This window comes from Ochotona princeps, chromosome 5 (genome assembly GCF_030435755.1).
Source record: "Ochotona princeps isolate mOchPri1 chromosome 5, mOchPri1.hap1, whole genome shotgun sequence".
NCBI classification, from domain to species: domain Eukaryota; kingdom Metazoa; phylum Chordata; class Mammalia; order Lagomorpha; family Ochotonidae; genus Ochotona; species Ochotona princeps.
Genome location: NC_080836.1, coordinates 41,187,834 through 41,208,626, shown reverse-complemented (window position 1 = coordinate 41,208,626; position 20,793 = coordinate 41,187,834). Strand labels below are relative to the sequence as shown.

Here is a 20,793-nt window from a genome sequence, read left to right as displayed (position 1 = left end):
TTTGATCAAAATGAAGTATGAATTGTGTTTATGCTATCACCACAAGGTGGTGCCGTCTCAGCCATAAAGCAGAAATGCAGCCATAGATGAATGGGGCTACTCTCCTGGGCCCCTCTAGATCCTTCTTCTTCTAGCCACTTATCTAATTATACCAGTTGGTTTTTTTGTCCCTTGGGGCTGGCGCTGTGGTGGATTAAGCCTCTGTCTGTTGAATCAGCATCCCATATGGGCCCCAGTTTGAATCCCAGCTGCTTCTCTCATGATCCAGCTCCCTCCTAATGTTCCTGGGAAAACAGCAAAGGATGGTCCAAATCTTTGGGCCCCTAAACCCACATGCGAAACCTGGAAGATGCTTTAGGCTCCTGCCTTTGGACTGATGCAGCTCCAGTCATTTGGGCAGTGAGGCTGTGAATGGAAGATCTCTCTCCTCTGTCTCTCCTCTCCCCATAAAATCTGCATTTCAAATAAAAACAGATAAATCTTAAAGCACGTACACATACATACCTTTTCCTCAGCTCATAAACACACACACACCATTCTCACTTGAATTGTGATACCACGTTCTTTATTAGTGCTGTCCAACAAAAGCTTGTATCAAGTCAGAACCCTTCTATACCTGTCCTATCCGGCTTGATCATGACTGGCCACAGGCAACTCCTGACCACTTAGCATTGATGGTTGTGACTGAAGAACAGAAAACTTATTTTAAATTGTTTTCCACTTTTAAGAGATTTCATTTTGGATCGTGGCTGTTGCACTGGACAGCACAGATCCAAGTCAAGTTGGTGACATGCACTATACTTTAAATGTATTACTTTAGTGACTAAATATAGATGTATTGAATTTGTTTATTCAGATCAATCCTGGAGTTGGTTGGATGGCTCAAAAGTGACATTTGTCAAGTGGGAGAATAAAAGTAACAATGACGATGGGAAATGTAGCGTTTTGTTAGCTTCAACTGAAACTTGGAAAAAAGTTGACTGTTCTCATGGCTACGGAAGGGTTGTCTGTCAAGTGCCTCTGAGTAAGTATAAAACCTGACTGAAAGGAAATTTCTTGAAGAACAGGTCAGGAAATGTACAGCCCAGTTCTGTGCAGAGTTCTATAGTTGGCCCTGAACTTCTTACTTATAAAAGTATATCCATATGCCTTCATTAAGTCAGAGATTGTTCCTGTTTAAAAAAAAAAGATCACAAAAGCTGGTAAATGCACAAGATATCTAAAGCTCCAACATGAAACAGTTCAACAATCTAAACTTTACATATTTCTTTGCTAAGAAAACTGGAAGCTGCCAGGGTGTTAGGGAGGTAACATTTTTTAAATGTTGTAAACATCTTAAAAAACATTTTTTAAGATGTATTTTATTTTATAGTTTGAATATGTAAAAGCTAACATGTCTATTTCTGTAGCTAGTTTGCCTCCCTTCTTACCATTCTCATAAAACTCAAAGTTAGTTTTAAAGCAATACAAAACCTTATTTAAAATATGCAGGGTTAATATAGGAAATTATAATTTATTTGAGTTTCTGTTTCATTATGAATTGTTAGATACACTAGTGCTAAAAATACCCTAACCTAATTTCTGGAGACAGCTCTAACTTTTCTTCCAGATATATTGTAAAAGATGCATCATGAAAATGTCCACTTTGGAATGTAAACATTAAAGACAAAACCCTAGCTCTTGGAGCAGGTGTTTGCTGCAGCAGTCACAACATGCTTGGGATGCCAACATCTCCAATCAGGATAGCTAGTTCTCGTCTTCCTGTCCAGCTTTCTGCTACTGGCCAGTCAGGAAGGCAGCAGACCACGACTCAGGATCTTGCCTGCCTTACTCCTTCCATGTATATTCAGTAAGGGTTTAATATGCTAGGTTTCTCTTTCATAGATTGTGCCTTCCAGAAATGCTGAGGTAGGTTTCCTGTTTCTTACCTGTGATGTGTTTTGCCCAGCACCTCCAAACACTCACCTCCAGGACCTTAGTAAAGTTTCTCACCTTGTAAGTGTTCAAGTTTGTCTGATCACCCCAAGTAGCATGACTGATCTGCTATTTAAATTCCCTGTGATCCTTTTTTTAAAAAACAAAAACAAAACAAGAACGACTTCTCTTGGCTATTAGTGAAGCTTTCCTTCCTTTTGTTTGTTTCATTGTTGACTTGTGTGTATTTTCTTCATTGTTGGGGACTAACCCAGAAGTATCTGTCTCTGTTCTGCAGTCCATTTGGAGATTAATTTAGAGGAAGGGAATATTGTATGTGAAATTCAGCTTGGGCTGTTTCCCAAATGCAAGATAAGGCCATATGTACTATTTTCCCCAAAACTACAATGTATGAATGCTTGTTTAAGAATTTTGAAACACCATGTTCAAAATCAGAAGCTATATTTTACAGATTTGAACTCAGTCATTCACTCAGGACCTGTTTGTCCCCTGGGTATATTTATCAAAATAATTTGATCCTAAGTAGTACAAAATAGAAAATTTGTGATCTGTATAATTTATGTTTAAACTTCATTGTAAATTTCTTGGGAAATGCATCACAATTATCATGAATTTTTTGCACCAGTGGACAATAAAAATTGCTGTCAACAAAAAAAAAGAAGAAGAAGAAGAAGACCTGGATTGAGTTCCGAGCTACTGACTTTGACCTGGTCTGCCGTGGCTTTTACAGGCATTGCATTTATCAAACCAGTGGCTGTAGTTCTCTGTCTGACTAATTCTATGCTTTTCCAATAGTAAAAGTAAACAAATTTTAAAAATTTAATAATTGGTATCTGTCAGGGTATTTCAAAAGATTCTTGGAAAATGCATATTATGGAAAAAAAGTGATACTTGGATTTCAAATTACTTTTTACACTAAGTTTACCTTTTAATTCATTTGTTCCATGGGTTTTCTTTTGCACTTTTATTTTTATTTATTCAGAGGCATAGAAAGACAAAGACAAGGCAGAAGAGAGCTCCCATCTGCTGGTTCACTTCTCAAATGGCTGCAGTGGCCTCAGTGGGTGGCAGGAACCCAAGTTATTTGAGCTACTGCTATTGCATTAGCAGAAAGCTGAAGTCAGGAACTGGAGCTGGGCACTGAATCCAGGCACTGTGACAGGGAACGAAGGCGTGCTAACAAACCTCTTCCCTGCTGGGCTGACTGCTCAGCTCCTTCCATGAGCTTCCAAAAGTATTCTCCAATACATTTACTCAGCAATATTTAAAGTGTCTACTACATGTGACACCCTGTTCTGTATGCGAAGCTGCACCTATAAACAAGACAGATAACAAACTTGTTCTCAGATACATACTGGAGCAGAAACATTTAGGAACGGGAAAATATAGCTACAAACTATGTAAAAGACAAGGCGACTGACTACGTTATCAGGATGTCTGAGAGCAGAAGACAGTAAAGCTGAAACCTGAAACATCAACCATGTGAGGGCCAGGGGCAGAGGCCAACAGTGGGAGAGAACCTTCAGGAAAGAGCAGCAGGGCAGGCATCCACCAGCTATGTGTAGCTTTGGATGCAAAGCTCAAGAGTTCTGGTTCTCTTCTGAGTGGGATGGAAAACAGCTGAACCAAGAAGAGGGTTGGGGGGTGTATATCAAGAGCTCTCTTTTGACCATTTCAAGTTGTCCATATGGTGATGAGAGTCAGTGCCATGTCCAAATGCCCGGTGTGCAGTTGGACATGGTGAGAGAAGGCTGGTCAGCTCAGAGATGTTTTTTAAAATCACAGTACACCTGTGCCAAATGCAGAGAAATGGACTGGGTTGGTGCCTATATTTGAATGGCGAGGGATGAAATTAGGTTATCCTAGTGGCTTCAGTCACCTTAAGGCGAATAATATCCTATTTGCTGTTAGATAAGTCAAGCACAGACCTTTACAGCTTTAAGCAATTTGTGACCAAGTCAGGAAAAACATACAAAGAGTGACTGTCCCGAAAGCACTTTGGAAAGGGCAACTGAGAGCATGAGAATGCTTCCGTTTCTTTGGAAGACAATTCAGAAGGCAGTGAAGAGAATTCGAGTGGAAAGGAAAACACTTTGGTTTGAAAAGAAATTAGGGTTTTTTTAATGATGGTTTTGAAGCTATGAAACAATCAGTTTCCATAGTATCTAATTTGTACACAGCCTAAGTACATCTCGCAATGTTAGATATGAAATGAATAACAATGACTGCTTCTGTGTCCTCTCTTCCGATGTCCCCCCTTGCCCCTCCCAGGCTCTGACTACAAGGGAGTAGCTATCGGATTTGCCGTGCTCAGCGTCCTGGCACTCATCAGCGGGCTGATTTGGTTCCTGTTCCAAAGAAACCGTTTCCAGTGGGCAGGTTTCTCATCAGTCCGGTACGAACAAGGAGTGAGTGAAGAGGAGATTGTCCTTCCTTCTTTCCAGGACTAAATTGTTCCAAAAGTGTGCTAGTTTGCACTAATGTGTAAGGGAAAATGAACCACGCCAAGGTTTCCAGTGTCAGTATTTACTCTGCTCCAAAGTGAGAGTCTTAAATGCTTTACAGTGGTTCCATTGCTTGTTGGTATCCATACTCAATACCATGTTTACAGCTCTGCTTCAGAAAAATCTTGAAGCTGGAAATGAAGATCCAGTGGTTTGTAGGGTTATGAGTTCAATGTTCAACTTTCCTGGGAGGATGTGGTTGGGAACTGGAATAATGTATTTAATGACATTTTCAGGTCATCTTAGAAAATTTTAAAAGGCATAATGACTAGGCAGCACATCTGCCTTTTAATTTTTAAGAACATCTGGCCAAATGAAAACTTAGTAACTCAAGGTAAAAGCCCTGCTGTAAAGAATATTGTTTCAAAAAAGCCATGTGTAGCATATGCACAAAACTATCGAACAATGACATGTCTACCATTTTTGTGAGAGAATTGTCTCTTGGCAATATGTTTCTTATGTGATCCCAAAGATATTTCATAATGATGTTATTTAGATGCAAATATTTTTGTTTATAATTTGTCATAAATTTTTTTTAGATTTTTAATGTGTTAAAATATCATTGTTAGATCGCTTAGGTATCTTATAGTAGTGTGCTTTGTCTTTCTGATGTATGATATAGGACTGCTTCCTTCCTAAAGGGACTCAGTGAAGAATAAGAACGTTTGAAAAGTTTACAATTTATATGCAAGGACTTCAAAAAGTTCATGGAGAATATCCATTATGAAAAACACGTATAGATTTCAAAATGTTTAGCACCAAAATTAATGTAAGTTTTAATGCTGTTGTCCATGAACTTTTTGCAGTACCCTCATACTTGACGTGGCCTGCCAACTTTTAAGGATTTGTTGTTGTTGCCTTTTTACATGAACTAAGCAGAAAAGCAGACGATGAAGGATAGTTTGTATAACTTGCATTTGTAAAAATGAGATTTTTTGCAATAAAACGCTAAACTTTGAGGTTACCACTAAAATATTTTAAACTATGAATAAGAAAACATTGTTTTATAATTATAATTTTACCATCTAGAATATATTCTTAATAATAGTACCCACTGAACATGATGAATGCTTTATTCAGTGTTTAATTTATATTTGTACTTTATTTTTGTATAAAAGTTACAGATTTATTTTAAACTTGGAGTGCTTATACTATTATGCAATTATAAATTATTTTATAAGACAGATTTAAGATAATCTACAATTCCCTGAAACGTCTTTTAATGAATTTGTAAGACGTTCTTTGGCCCTGTGACTTATACAATTTTAATCATTAAGATGTAAAATTGCTTTAAGTAAAAATGCCACCATGGTTCCTTGTTGCAGGGAAAAAAAACCTCTGGATTGGGCTTCATTATTTTAGGTGTGCAGTGTAACCAGAAAGAAAGTGTCCAGCTATTATAACTAGAGATATTCTTAATATTATTTGTGCTCATCTTTTAAATTTTATGTACCTGAGACAGAAACAGTAAGAATAAAATATCCTGTCTGCCGGCTCATTCCCCAAAGGCCCACTGCAGCCGTGGCTGGGCCAGGCCAAAGTTCCTTCTGGACCCGCCACTTGAGCTCTCAGCAGCCGCCTCCCACGGTGCACATTCACTGAAAGCCTGGACAGGAAGCCAGGCCTTCAACACGGAATGAAGGCATCCCCAGCAGTTTCCTAACCGGTTGCCAGATGCCTTCCACTGTGTGCACTCCTTACAAAATAAACCTAGTCATTCCGCCCTGGCTGAATGCTTGGTTGTAGTCTCCCTTCTGGCTCAGTTCTAACTCCCTGGTGCTGCAGGGATCTGGCTAGGTATTACATATATCACTCCTCATACTCCCCTCCAAGGAGCATGTCCAGTCAGCACCCCCTCTAAAACATTCAACACGTACTTCTAGGCCTGCAGTTCCAGGATCACATTTTCCAACTACCCCATAGACCATGGACCTTTGTGACAGTCCCTCTCAGCATGTCCAGAACTGCCTACATTTTCCTCATCTTCCCTATCCCCCATGTCTCAGAGGAACTAGACAGCCTCTTCCTGTCTTTGCTAAGGCAGCTGACAAGATGCACCTCTTAAAACCAGGCAGCAGGAGCAGGTGTTGTGGCACAGGGAGTTCAACTGCACTGGGGATGCTGGCATCTCATATGTAGGAGCATCAGATTGGATCCAGCTATTCCGCTGCTGATGCAGCTTCCTGCTGACGCCTCCTGGGGGCAGCAGATGATGGCTCAAGGTCTAGGGCCTCTGCTACCTGTGCCCAAGGCACACATGGAATCTGGGGCTCCTGGCTTTGGCCCGGCTGTTGTGATTTGGAAAGTGAACCAGCAGATGGATGATATCTGTTTTCTTCTGTCCATCTGTGTGTGTGTGTGTGTGTGTGTGACTTTCAAAAAAAATGAAAATAAATTTTTAAAACATAATTCTATATTATGTAATGTATTTTTTTAAAGACAGAAAAGCAGGTAGACTTGACGCTGAAGTAGCGGGAACAAACACAGAAGTGGAACCGATACTCACCCCTCTTCTTCCTTCCTCCCCAGCACCAGGTCTCCATCCCCATCCTACATTAGATATTTTCACAACCTGGGGATTCTCTCCAGCAGGTGGCTGCTGTAGTCCCAGTAACCGAGTTCTGCCCCCCACTGCTGAGATTCATTTCCTAGAGAAAATCAGAAGTTCAGATTCCTTTTACTTCGATTCACATAATCCTAAAACTCTTAGAAAAGCAAATACCTACAGCCCCAAGCAGGCCGCCACCACCAGAAGTCCAGGTCCGAGCCCCAAGCCATCATGGGGGGTGGTGGATTGCCTGGAGAAGGGATTTTGGTGATGTAAGGGATTGGGGCTGCTACAGGAGTAGTTTACAGGTGTGGCATGACCTCAGGGGGATTCCACAAACCAGTCACTGCACTCACGGGTAAACAAGGAGGCTGGGACTCGGTGCTTTGGAGGTGAGGAAACTGGAGGGCATGTTTGGATCAGACCAATGCACCCACCCACATGGAAAACCTGGGCTGGGCTAAGAGGCATCACCCACCACCAGTCGGCACTCAAAAGCTAGACCCGGGGGCTAACCACAGTACCCCCCCCCAGTGAATGTCAGGGGAGCAGATGGGCCGTACAGGGCTTGGCCATAAAACCAACCGGCACCCAAGTCTGAGTCTAGAGGCAGATTTTGCAGGGGAATTTTGACTCACCCCTATGGGTGTGCAGTACCCTCTAATTTGTATAAGAGCTGGGGGTGATGACATGCTGAGCTAGGCATGCCCATGGAACTCACCAACACTCACCTGAACTGAGGTTTAGAGCAGGCCAGGTTGGCCCAGGCTGCAGTACCCATGGCAGCACCTGAAAATTGGGTCTGGGGCAGGCCAGGCCTCAGCACCCACTAGCACACACAAAGAACTGGGGGCAGATTATGCCAGGCAGGGGCATAGTACCTGCCTGTATCCATGAGATCAGGATCTATGAATGTACCTGGTGGAGGAACTTGGGGAATTCCCCTACAAGGCTGCAGCTGTTGTTGGTGAGCACAAGGCTGGGCCTGGGGCTGTGTCAGGCCAGGTAAGGCTGCATTATCATGCTTGTGGCTGGTTCCAGGAGTGGGCCAGTCTGGGCCAGGCCAAACCTTAGCACTCACTGGTATGCTTGGGAGCAAGGACAGGGTATGTGGGATGTGCTGGGTGAGGCTATTGCACCCACTGGTTCACATGAGAGCCAAGGATGGGCACAGTCTAGGCCGCCGCACCAACTGTAAAGCGCCGAGACTGCAGGTGGATCACGCCAGGCTGGGTCAGAGCACCACCGGCACACTCAACATTCAGCCTGGGAGTGAGCCTGGTAAGGGAACTAAGGGGACTCCCCTGATAGGCTGTGGTTCCCACCAGTGAGTATTAGGCCAGGGGAGGACCAGGCTAAACATGATTGCAGCATCCCTTGGCATGCAGCATGCATGGGGGCTAGGTCCAGTAGTGTGCCAGACTGGGCTAGTCCCCAGCACCTGCTGGCACTCAAGAGAGCCAGAATGAGTGTAGGATGGGCTGGGGTATGTCCACATGAGAGCTGGGTCTGAGAGTGGACCAGGCAGGGCTGGGTTGCAGCACCGGCTGGCAAGAGCAGGAATGGCTCCACAAGCAGTCAGGTGAGGCCACAATACCCACCAGTAAATGCTGGAACTTGAGGCCAGCATGTCAGGCTAGGCCAAGCACCCACCAGTGCTCACAAGATCCATGCCTGGAAGCTGTCTGATAGGAACTTTTGAACTGCCGTGTTAGGACACAGCTCCTGAGGCTGAGGATGGGGGCAGCCCAGGCCAGGTTACAGTACCCATTGGCATACATGTGTGGGATGGGCCTGGGGTGGTCTGGGCTGGGCATTCCACGGCACCCACCAGCATGAGCTGGGACTAGGGGCAAGCAGGGCAGAACCAAGCTGTAGCACCTGCCAGTGAGTGCTGAGGCAAGGAGGGCCGTGGCAGACTGTGCACCCACCAGCATGCACAAGACCTGAGGCTGGAGGTAACCTGGTAGGGAAGCTTTAGGGACTCCCCTGCTGAGCTGCTGCTCCCACTGGTGAGCATAAGACCTGGAATTGGGGTAGACTGGGCTGGGTAGGTCTGCAATACGCCTCGGCTTACAAGTGAGCTGGGTTAGGAGGAGGGCCAGGCTAGACTAAGCCACTACATCCACTGGCACATGCAAGAGCCAGAATAAGTGCAGACCAGCCCAGCTTTGCCGCAGCATCCACTGACAAGTGCAAGGATTGGATACAAGTCATGTCGGGCTGGACTGAAGTACATCCTGGCAAGTGCAAGATCCAGGGCTGGTGGCCAGGCATGATAGCATAGTGGTTAAAGTCCTCGCTTTGCATGTGCCGGGATCCCATATGGTCACCGGTTCTAATCCCAGCAGCTCCGATTCCCATCACACACCCTGCTTGTGGCCTGGGAAAGCAGTCGAGGACAGCCCAAAGCTTTGGGACCCTGCACCCGTGTGGGAGACCCGAGAGAAGCTCTGGGCTCCTGGCTTCGGATCGGCTTAGCTCCAGTCATTGTGACCACTTGAGGAGTGAACCATCAGACAGAAGATCTTCCTCTCTGTTGCTCCTCTTCTCTCTATATATCTGCCTTTACAATAAAAATAAATTTAGAAAATCTTAAAAACAAACAAGCAAACAAGAAAAGATCCAGGGCTGGGAGTGGACCTGGTAGGAGAACTGTTGCCACTCCTCTGCTAGGCTGCAGCTCCCACTGGTGAGGCATGAGAGCCAGGGCTGCAGGACGCTGGGCTGGACAAGGTGGCAACACCTGTGGGCATATGTGTGGGCTGGGTCTGGAGGTGGGTTGTTCTGAGCTGGGTCACAGCACCCAAGGGTGTGTACAAGGGATGGAAGGGATGCAAGATAGGCTAGATCAGACTGCTGCACACGCTGGCACCTGCAGGAACCAGGACTGGGAGTGAGCCTGATGGGGGCTATTGGGGGATCACTCCAGCTAGGCTGAAGTTCCCACTGGTGTGCATAAGGGCTGAGTTTGTGGCAGGCTGACTGGGCTGGCCTGCAGCACCCCTCGGTTTGCATGGGAGATGTGGCTGTGGGCGGAACTGGCCAGGCAACTGCACTCACTGGTGTGTGTACAGCCTAATGTGGGTATTGGACAGAATAAGACATTGCAGTAGTTGGCACTCACAAGAGTTGGGTCTGGGGTCACCCCAAGTGAGGTTTCTTGGGGGATTCCCCACTTGAACTGCTGGTTCGTGCCTTGGAGTGCATGTGTTAGGACTGGGCCTCCTCAGTTGCTGGTGTCTATGCAGCGGACAGCATGCCCAGAAGCAGCCGGTGAAACATGACCGCCAGCTCATCTAGCCCAGTGAGGGACATCGAGAAGAAGGGAAGCACAACAGGTTGAACAACTGTTTTTTTTTTAAATTCATTTATTCATTAATTACATTGCATTACATGACACAATTTCATAGGTACTGGGATTCCCCCCCCTTCACCCCAAACCCTTCCCCCATCATGAATTCCTTCACCTTGATGCATAACCACAGCTCAAGTTCCATTGAGATTCCCTAATTAAAAGTTTACACCATACAGAGTCCAGCATCCCACTGTCCAGTTCAAGTTCAACGGCCTCTTAGGGAGGCCCTCTCAGGTTTGTAGGCAGAGCCAGCAGAGCGTCACCTCGATCAATAAGAAGCACCAACATATCATCTGCAACAGCCCAGGTACAATGAGGCTGGTGCAGAGTCCACTGATTGACATAGTCCATCTTAGGGTTTCCCCTTGTCCAGTTTTCCGCTGGAAGCATAAAGCTGAGGTGGTTGATTGATCTACTCCATCTCCCATCTTTTCTTGGCTAATGGTTTGAGTCCTCCATTTTGTTCAGGGGAATCCCCCTAAAAAAAAACTTTGAGGCATTCCCAGTCCAGGCTCCTACATGTACTACTAGTAAGCACAGTGCCCGCCACAGTCCATCACTCCGATCAGCTGATGGTTTTAACCCCTGGGTTGGTTCTCTTCTGAGCCCCGACCTCTATTGGAACCAATGAGTATCGCATCTCTCCCCGGCTCTGCCCATCACACTCTCGTCCCTCACCTAAACCAGTGGGAGGAGTGCTGGTCGGGTGTTGCATTCCCTACTAGCACAGGCCATTTCACCTTGGCATTTTGTGTTTTGTACTTTTTTTTTTTTTTAATCGCAACCAAACCCGGCCAGGCCCCCACACAGTTTCAGCACTCTTAGCCAAGCTTTAGGTGCACTAAGGTGGACTTTGTCAACCATAGACCTTGGAAATATTTTCATAACCCGGGAGCAATGAAACCAACAGTGTCTCAGATCGATCAGGACTGCTCCAGTGGCACCCTGGGAGCAGCCTTCCCCACGTGGAGGTTTCTAGGATGACATCAAGCAGCTCTCCCCCCACCCCAGGTGCTGATGTGGCTTGACAGCAGGAGTGGCCTCCTCACCTTCCCCTTCCCCATCCCCTTCCGACACATAAGGCAAAGAAAGAACCAAAGCTGGAAGCATCGTCCAACCCACCTTCCTTCACGCCCCTGCCCTCCCAGCCTGATCAGTGGCCCACATGGCCATAATCCTTCTCAATCATGTTAATGACATTAAAAATAATTTTTTAATAAAGGAAAAGACCTAAACCTTATTAATCCTTTTTAACTCTTTTTTCAGAAGACAAATTTGAACCAGTTGTGTTTTGGTTAGATGCCATGGTCTTTGGATTTAGAGTGCAGACATGTAGTTCTTGTTTTTCCCAACTCAAATTAATCACAAGCAGACGTTGATAAATGACACGAAGACGAGGCAGGCTTCTTGTTGGCTGCAGTGGCTCTCAGAGGGCAGGATACAGTTGTATGATTCATACATGCATGACTTGATAGACTTCCTTTGTGAACTCTGATCAACCTCACTTCAATTTGGCTGAATAAGATATTAAAAATACTATTGTATTTCACACAGTTAAAACACTAGAATGAACAACTAGACCAATTTTTAAATGTGTAACATTAACATATGTATTCTATTAATCAAACCCTTTAAAGACCCTTGATCTAGGAGCTGGGGACAAAGGCACAGCATCCCGAGGACAATCTTTGCGAAAGAAGTTTCTGGTGGAAGAGGATGTCACCAGAGAGAGAGGTCAGTTCAAGGTGTGCCACCTGCGCCAGGCACATCACTTTTGTGGTCCTCTTGCCGAATCCAGTCAGGAGGAAGCAGCAGGCACAAAGCCACACGACGACCGCCAGCACTCTCCCGAGGCTTCAGTGCTGACAGGCAAAGGAGAACTCTCTCCAAACAAGTTTTCAACGCAATCCGTGATCCTGCTTGGGTCCTGGGCCAGAAAACAAGCAGCAGCATTAGAGGGAACCACTGGCAGAATGTGCTGCGGTGTGTGGAATTTCCTGGTTTTGAGCTTTGGACTGGGGTTATATAAGACGTCAATATTTAGAGAAGCTGCCCGAAGGGTCACGATCCCGAGCTGTTTCCCGCAACATTTCGCAAAGTCTGATTGCAGCTCCCACGAAAAGTTAGGACACCGCCGAGGGAGCAGTTCCCGGAGGCACGGCCCGCCCCGCCCCGCGGACCCCGCGCCAGCCCCCGCCCGGGGTGGGAGGGCTCCGGCCGCGCGCCGCACTTCCGAGAAGCGCCGACCGCGCCGCGCCCGTCGCAGCCGTCATGCCCCGCGCCGCGCTGCCCGCGCTCCTGCTGCCGCTGCTGGGCCTCGCCGCCGTGGCCGCCGCGGGTAAGCTGCCCCGAGGCCCAGGAGCCGCTCCCCGGCCGTGGGGCGGAACACCCCGAACACGGCCGAGAGCGCCGAGGGCGAGGCCGGGGTCCCGGTGAGGCTGTGCGTGGCAGCCACGCGCGGCCTGGGTCTGGGACTCTGGTGAGGCTCCGCCGGGGGCACTCACCCCTCAGCCCTCGCCGGGTCCCAGGACGTGACATCGGAAAGCACAGTGCAGTCTGAGTCGAGGACGGAGGGACGTGAGCAAGTGAAGGCTCGGGTTCCGCTTAACTGGTGGGATTTTAAAAGCTTGGGAGCATCGTGCCAAGGGACATCTGAGAAATACCGCACGGTTAGTCCTTTCCAGAATGACCCCACGAGGGAAACAGTTGTCCATGCGTTTCTTCTGAATGTCGAAACGCCAACACGAGATTTTCCACACCACTGTGGCCAGAGTTTGGGTGTTGGGGACACTCTAGAGGAAGACTGGGCAGTCAAAAAGTCAGTGGAAGACAGATTCCGGGGGTTAAAGTCAACAAGAAGACCGTGTGGGCTTGAACAAAAAAGTTGCGCAAGACACTTGCCCGTGTCCCTGGCTTGCGGTGTAAGTTCCTGTGGCCAGACACGCGGGGGCGAAGGCGGCGAACGCACCCCGCAGTTGCCCACTTAGGTGTGCACACGCTCCTCTGTGGTTGTGCCACCTGCTGCCAGTGGGTGGAGCAGAAAGAAGGCGTGCCACCCTTCTCGCTGTCTAGACCCAGACGCCTTGGCTAAGATGATGCCTTGGAGGGGAGGGAATAGGGGTGGGGGAGGGCTGGGCTGTTGCTGCTGGGCGTGCGTTCAATCCCCAACCCACTCTAAAGAGAGTGCCCGCGTGGCTCACCTCCTGGGCTGCCACCGTGCCTTGGAGTTTTGTTCATATTAAAAAAAAAAAAAAAAAAAAAAAAAGCCCAGTTTCTAGATTGCTGACACCCCTCTTCCTCGGTGAAGCAATTAGGAGCCAGGACGGGACAGACTTCTCCGTGGAGAGCTTTGTTCTTTTCTTTGTGTAAGTCCAGTGTGGATAAATGGGCTTTTAAAGAATTTTGGAAGAAGTGCACACATTTAACAATTTAATGGCTTGCTAATCTCTCGGTCAGAAGGCTTTAGAGATTAATTTTGAAAGCCCGTGAGCTTACACCTTACTCGTTAGCGGACTTACCTGTGGTACTCGCCTCGAAGGGCTTTTGTGAGGCAAGCAAGACACCAGAAGCCTGTGTCCAGGGCCTTTTGCTGGCGTGCCATCCCTTTTGCTCTGTCCATACAATATGAGGGGTAGTTATTGCAACTAGAAGACACCTGTGTGTGGCAGCACAAGTGTACTGGCTGTTCACGTTCGCCGAGCGTCCACGTGCATGCTGGTTTCAGGACTGGAACAGTGCTTTGGTGTTTGGATCACAGTATTGATTCAGAGTCCTATTTGGCTTGTCATGGAATTAGCTCAACAGCAAATTCTTAATGGGAAAGCTGTGATTGGCAACTGCATAAAAATGTGTTTAGGTTTGAATTGGAAATCATCATTTTGTTATTATTACTTTGGAGTTTATTAGTGAAAATGAGCTTGCATGGATCCTGAAAAATCACAATAGCCAAAGCTTTCTTGAAATTCATAGAGTAAGGTTCCCCAGCATGCCCCGGAAGAAGTGAATAACTACTGAGTGGCATGTTCATCCAGGCAGTGATTTCCTGGAGGGAGTGGGTCTGAGCCTGTCCTGAGTACATCCTCAGGTTGTGACCATCATGGAGATGCGAATCCGGGTTTCATATCATGAATTGCCATAGCCTACAGCCAGGGTTAGGGCACCCCTGCCTTCCTCCCAGCTCTCATCTCTCAACACCCTGCCTGTCATTTGCTTTCTTCATCCACACACACACACCTCTGGGCACCCAAACACCCGCTGGGCCTTCCCCACAGACCACCTCCCTGTGCGGCTTGGCATGGCTGGCTCGCCCTCATCATGCAGATTGCAGGTCACCCGCTGAGGCCCCGTCTGAGCACCACCTGCTTATCTTGCATGACTCCAGGATTTTCCGTCAGAGCACTTGTGGGTGCATCTTGTCTGTTCTCTTCTTGCATGGCTCATCTGCCTCAGAGGACTCCCGTGGCAGCAGGGACTGGATTGGCTTGTGGAGTATTATTTTTTCCTTCAGGATTGTGTTCCATCTGCTATGAACTCATCTCCTAATTGAAGTCAAAGCATTAAATCCTTTTAATCTAACAACGCCCCTTCCTCTGACCTGGGTGGATGGTGCAGCTGTGTGTCGGAGAAATTATCTCAGATTCATTATTATACTGCTTTTGTCCATCTTGAAATGTGTCTATTTTGCTTCCAGTCAAAAAGCAGAATTACAGTTATGTGTTGTTTCAGGATTTCTTTCATTTCTGAGACACTTTTGGCAGTTTGCACATGTGTTGAAAACAAGTTTTACAACTGGGGCAGCTTCCATAATTTTTCGCCATCAACATCAAGCAGTTCATTCCAATTGTGGATGAGTTTAGACTCTGAAGACAAGTCTCGTTCCCAAATCTGTAAGAAAATGGGCCGGTGATGCCCAGTGAGAAACTGTGCCTGATGCCTGGTGCGCCCCTCTGTGGACACATAGGAGGATAGCTTTGTGTACGGACAAGTGTGACACAGGAGGGATGGGGCAACTCAAAAGCTAGGTTGGAAAAGTGAGGTGGAGCCCGACAGAGGGCTCCATTTCCCGGGCACACTGGGAGACGGTGCAGCATTAGTGGAACCATAGAATTTTCTGGTTAGTTGGGATTTAGGCAGCTACATAGCTAGTGTGTACATACACTGTACATGGTAGACGCTGAACAGGACTCCCTCCTGATGCACTTGGCAGAGGGTCAGAGACTACTGCTATTTGGAGAGCAGAAGTTTTAGTATTGTCAAGGAAAAAGAAAAAGGAAACAGAAACCTTTGCCCTTGTTTTTAATATTTAGAACAAGCCCTCTTGTTCTGGGCTCCTTAGGAAGAAGCGCTGGGAACTGCGCATTCTGGCTTTGTCTGAGAAGGCCAGCCACGCCTGGGGTTGTGACATTTCACTCACTCGGCATGTGCTGACTTCAGGAAAAGGAGCCACGCAGACACTTTAGGAGTTAAATATGGCTCTTTCAATTTTATCAGACTGCTGCATTTCTGTACAGATAGAATTAATCAAGAGAATTTTAAATTTCTCAAGTCCCTAAAGAGCCATTTAGTTATATTATTAATATCCTGTATTTTAGGACTGCTGTGAGGCAGCAAGAGTAATGGAAAGTCACTTTGTAGCGAGTTTTGTGGGTAGATTTTAATCATTACAAGGTTATAGCTAAGTAACTTAGCTTTGTTGGCAGTGTCCTTTAGCCTGTTTTAGGAACCACCACAGCTTCCACCGCCCCTCCCACTTCCTCTGCCCCAGGGAAGCCCCAGTCTTCAAACTTCTCTTTAAGTACTGTTCTTTTTTTTTTTTTTTTTTAAGATTTATTTATTTTTATTGGAAAGGGAGATTTACAGAGCGAAGGAGAGACAAAGATCCTCCATTTGCTTGTTTTCACTCCCCAAATGACCACAGCGGCCAGAGCTGAGCCGAGCTGATCTGAAGCCAGGAGCTTTTTCTGGGACTCCCATGGGAGTGCAGGGGTGCAAGGCTTTGAGCCACCATGTTCTGCTTTCCCAGGGCACAAGCAGGAAGCTGGAGCAAAAATAGAGCAGCCAGGACACCAAGGGGCGCTTGCAGATGGAGGATTAGCCAATTGAGCTGTCACACCAGACCCTGAACACTTTCTCAGGGAAAGATGGATCTCCTTAGCAGTGCCCAAAGCCCATTTCTGGGGGTACATGCCCCAACATGTAGTGTGCAGAGAGGGGGTCAGTGTAGAGTTCCTGCTGACGCTGCCATGAGCCTAAGCAGAAGGCAGTTGGAAGTGTTCAGCTGTGCCCTCGTTGCTAATGGTTAACATGGCCTTACTCCCTGCTGTCCAGAGGCCTTGTGCTTGGGCTTCCCTCTGTCTGACCTATCCATGCGACTTCTTCCTTCAGCTCCTTCAGATCTCCACAGGTCACCTTTGTAGTGAGACCTTCCTGAGACACCTTTGTAAGATCACAGCCCTAACATCCGGCCCCTCGCCCGGTATCTGCTCTCTGGTTTTTCTCCTTACCTCTCACCAGTGTCGCTGGTTGCCAGCCTCTGCAGTGTCCCCCAGTGATTCTCAACTCCTGGCACATCTACTCACCTACTCGGGTGGAGACCACACCCACACATCAGATGCTGTTCACCTGTGTTGCTGGGCGGGCTGCTGGCTAGGGATGTCCTGGAGGCTGGTGCGCCATTGTTTCTAGATGGTTCTGTGAGGTTGTCTCTGGCAGACTGAGGAAGGAAATTGCTTCCTTATCCACATGAAACAGGCATTAACCATCTAGTCACCTGAGGACCTGGATAAAACCAAGAGGCCAGGCCAGGTCAGCTTCACTCTCTTGGCTTCAGTGGAGACACCGTCCTCTCTGCCTTGGACGTCGGTGCTCCTGGTTCTTGGGCTTTCGAGGAATAGACAGAGCTGAGCAGGCTGGAGTGGTTAGAAACTGAGGCTTGCTGCCTGTAGCCAGCATCAACTCACTGTGCAAGCTGAGTGAACCTTCAGGAAGCTGCTCCAGTCCCACCTCTGTTTTAAGATGTCACAGTCCTGACCAATGTCTTAGTTTCAGCTTCAGGAGTCACCTAGCTAAGCAGCTGCTTCCACATTCCTGAGCTGGACCAAGTGGGATATGGTATGTGTCCATTTAAGCTGTTACTATGTTATGTAGCAATAGATAACTTATACACCACCAACATTATTTTGTTGCTGTGCGTCTGCTTTAGCTAGAAGATAAGCTCCAGGAGGGCAGTAATTCATTCTAGTTCACTGTGGAATCCCAGAGCTCTAGAACAATTTTTCATCATAGTCCCTTCAGAGAGCTACTACTGTTCTACTTGTTTGACAAAGAAGGGAAACTGAAGCACAGCAAAGTTATGTAACATAGCAAAGATCGTATTGTCCAAACTAGACCTTTCTGCATGGTCTGTTATGCTTAGCTACAGCCTTGTACTGCCCCGCTTGTGTCTGTTATCCTGTGTCATGATGTAAGAGAGGAGAATACGTATTAGCACAGGTGCAGTTGGATTCAGGACATGGGCTGCATTTTCAAATAGTTAACACTCCAGTCAGGAAAGCAGGGTAGCTCCTGTGCAGGGCAGGGTTGGAGCGTGGCTAGATGAAAGTACAGGTGTCATCCAAAGACAGCACAGCTCCTCTCCAAGAACCTGTGGTTCTTATGCGTAGTTCCTCTGGTGTGTGCCATGCTGTAAATACCACCTTGGCAAAATAAGGATCTTTGCTTAATCAAAAGCGAGTAGGAATTGCCGAGAAAGAGCAACAAAGCTGAAGAATACCACCAAAGTAGCCTGAAACTGGCGTAAAGTCAGACACTGCTTAATGGAAGGAACCAGGCTGAAATTAGGAGCCAAGAACTCCTGGGTTTCTTTCCTGGGTGCTGAGGACTTGGGCCACTCTCTGCTGTTTTCCCAGGCCACTATCCGGGAACTGAATTGGGAGTGGCAAGGCAGGGACTCAAACCGGCACCCATAAAGGATGCTGACACTACAGCAACAGCGTAATCCACAACACCACAGCACTGGCCCCAATAAAATATATCTTTAAAGATAAAGTTTGATTCTTAGACTATATCCCAGTAAAGACATTACTATTGAATTCAGTTACATTGCTAATTCAGAATATTGTATATACTAACAAAATTTAGCATGCCTCAAAAAGGAGAGGAAAATTTAAAGGAAAGAGACTAAGATGCTGAACAGATGATAAATTGAGGTCGTTAAAGATGAAGAAAAGGTTCAGCAAAATGTTTTTAAGTCTATAATATAGCAGCTATCTCAGATACTGGGGATCCAAAAATTCGGTAAAATTCAGACATAATTTTCAAAATGCCAATTAGTAGGGAAACAGATACCATATATGGAGCAATATTTTTATTTTATTTATTTATTATCATTTTGATAATCTTTTTGTTAAAGATTTATTTTTATTACAAAGTTAGATATACAGAGAGGAGGAGAGATAGAGAGGAAGATCTTCCGTCCGATGGTTCACTCCCCAAGTGAGCGCAACGGCTGGTGCTGTGCCGATCCGGAGCCAGGAGCCAGGAACTTCCTCCAGGTCTCCCACACGGGTGCAGGATTCCCAGGGCTTTGGGCCGTCCTCGACTGCTTTCCCAGGCCACAGCAGGGAGCTGGATGGGAAGTGGAGCTGCCGGGATTAGAACCGGCAACCATAAGGGATCCCGGCGCATTGAAGATGAGGACTTCAGCCGCTAGGCCATGCTGCCGGGCCCTAATTTGATAATCTTTACATAGTTGATTAGGGCACAAAGGGTCAAGGACTACAGGAAAGTGGGTAAGACCATTGTTTCCACATTTTTTAAAACGATTTTTGTAAAGCAGATTTAAAGAGAGAAGGAGAGACAGAGACGATCTCCCACCCTCTGGTTCACTCCCCAAATGGCCACAGTGCAGGAACTGAGCTGATCCCAAGCCAGGAAATTCTTCTGGATCTCTCACATGGGTGAAGGGGCCCAAGGATCTGGGCCATCCCCCACTGCTTTCCAAGACCATAAACAGGGTTGGATTGGAAGTGGAACAGCCAGGACTAGAAATGGTACCTATATGGGATGCTGGTGCTGCAAGACAGAGGATTTGTCCCTATCTAGAGTACTTTGTGCTGGACACCACTGCAGTGATGTAGGGATTGGATATAGTCTAGTCTTTCATGAACTACTCCAGGAAAAGACAAGCTACCCAAGGTGTCACCATCAAGATACAAACCCAAGTCTGTCTCACTTCATAGCTGTGCGTACTTGACCACTGATGATGGCTTTGGAGAGTGGGAACTGTGTAGTTTCATGACAAGCAAAATTTGGAATAAATTACAGCACTGAGTTCTTGGGCCAAGGTACATCAGCGAGACACTGGTGTCAGGAACCAGAGTTGGAAAGTGTGGGAATGGAACACAGGTACTCCAAAATGGATATGGGCATCTTACCCATTAGGCTAAATACCCACCCCAGGACATTCAATTTTACAGCCAGATTTTTTGACTTATCGCTTCATTATGAGTGTTCTTTCAAAGAAACTGTTACTAAAATGTCTCTATTGGACTAATCTTTATGCCACCATACTGGAAGAGTTCTAATCTCTGTAGAATGTAAACCAATCTAATCTTATGTAATAACACAAATGTTTTCATAAAAGTGCAGGAAGGAAAAACAGCTGTAAATGGAATAAACCATGTCTTGGGACATCTGCCCTTAACCTGGTACATTTTCGTCTCCTGTGGCAGCATGAGACTATGACAGCTCACATTTCACACAGGGATCCTGTGAAGCAGTGTTATGGTACTAATTACATTCTTGGTTCAGCTACTGTAATGATGACCGGAATTAACAATAGCTTAACGGTGTTAGTCTAATTTTCTCTCTCATTGTAACTTGACATGACAACTCCACATAGGATTCTTTCATCTTGTCCTGGTCTTTCAAGGTGTTACATTGGCCACACAATTAAAGGTGCTAACAGTGTCACCAGTGGAAAGGGGCAATGTAGTGTGAGGGATCCACGCCTTGTTTTTAAAGGCAAGGTCTGCATGCTGAATGTTGCCAAGATTTTGTGATCCCCAGAAAGTCATCAGCACTCTGAAGTTGATGCAAACGCATAAGGGCAGTTTGTTCAGGCCAGCGTAGGCTCCCAGCCGCCATCCCAGCCCAGCAGGACTGGGACACAGCAGAAGGGGTGGAAGAAGAAGGGGAAAAGAAGGGCTGGGGCTCAACAGCTCAGGTTTTTTATACATTTCAGACCAATTCCGTATAATTATACAGTCATGACTGGTCAGTTTAACTGTTCACTTTTAAAAAGAACAAGTTGGCAGGCATCTTTTGGTGGGTTTGAAGCAAACAACTTTCAAAAAGTACAGACTGATGGGCTGTAGGGCAGTGGGTCTTATCTAACACCAGGGGCCTCCTTCCTGAGGAGTGCTCTGCCTACGTGTCCTGCCGGGTGT

General features: G+C 46.6%; 1 protein-coding gene across 4 annotated transcripts in view; it reads left to right on the top strand.

The window, feature by feature from the left end:
- LOC101520298 (CD302 antigen) overlaps positions 1-20,793 on the top strand; it is a 117,996-nt gene that overhangs the window by 83,278 nt on the left and 13,925 nt on the right. Inside the window, exons 34-35 of one of the 4 annotated variants that reach the window (XM_058664549.1) lie at positions 857-1,024; positions 4,207-5,974. In XM_058664549.1, the coding sequence (XP_058520532.1) occupies positions 857-1,024; positions 4,207-4,385 (347 nt within the window). In that variant the 3' untranslated portion in view covers positions 4,386-5,974. Of the gene's footprint in view, positions 1-856; positions 1,025-4,206; positions 5,975-12,396; positions 12,684-20,793 lie in introns of those variants that run through there. The other 3 variants (XM_058664548.1, XM_058664546.1, XM_058664547.1) reach the window with 3 other exon arrangements.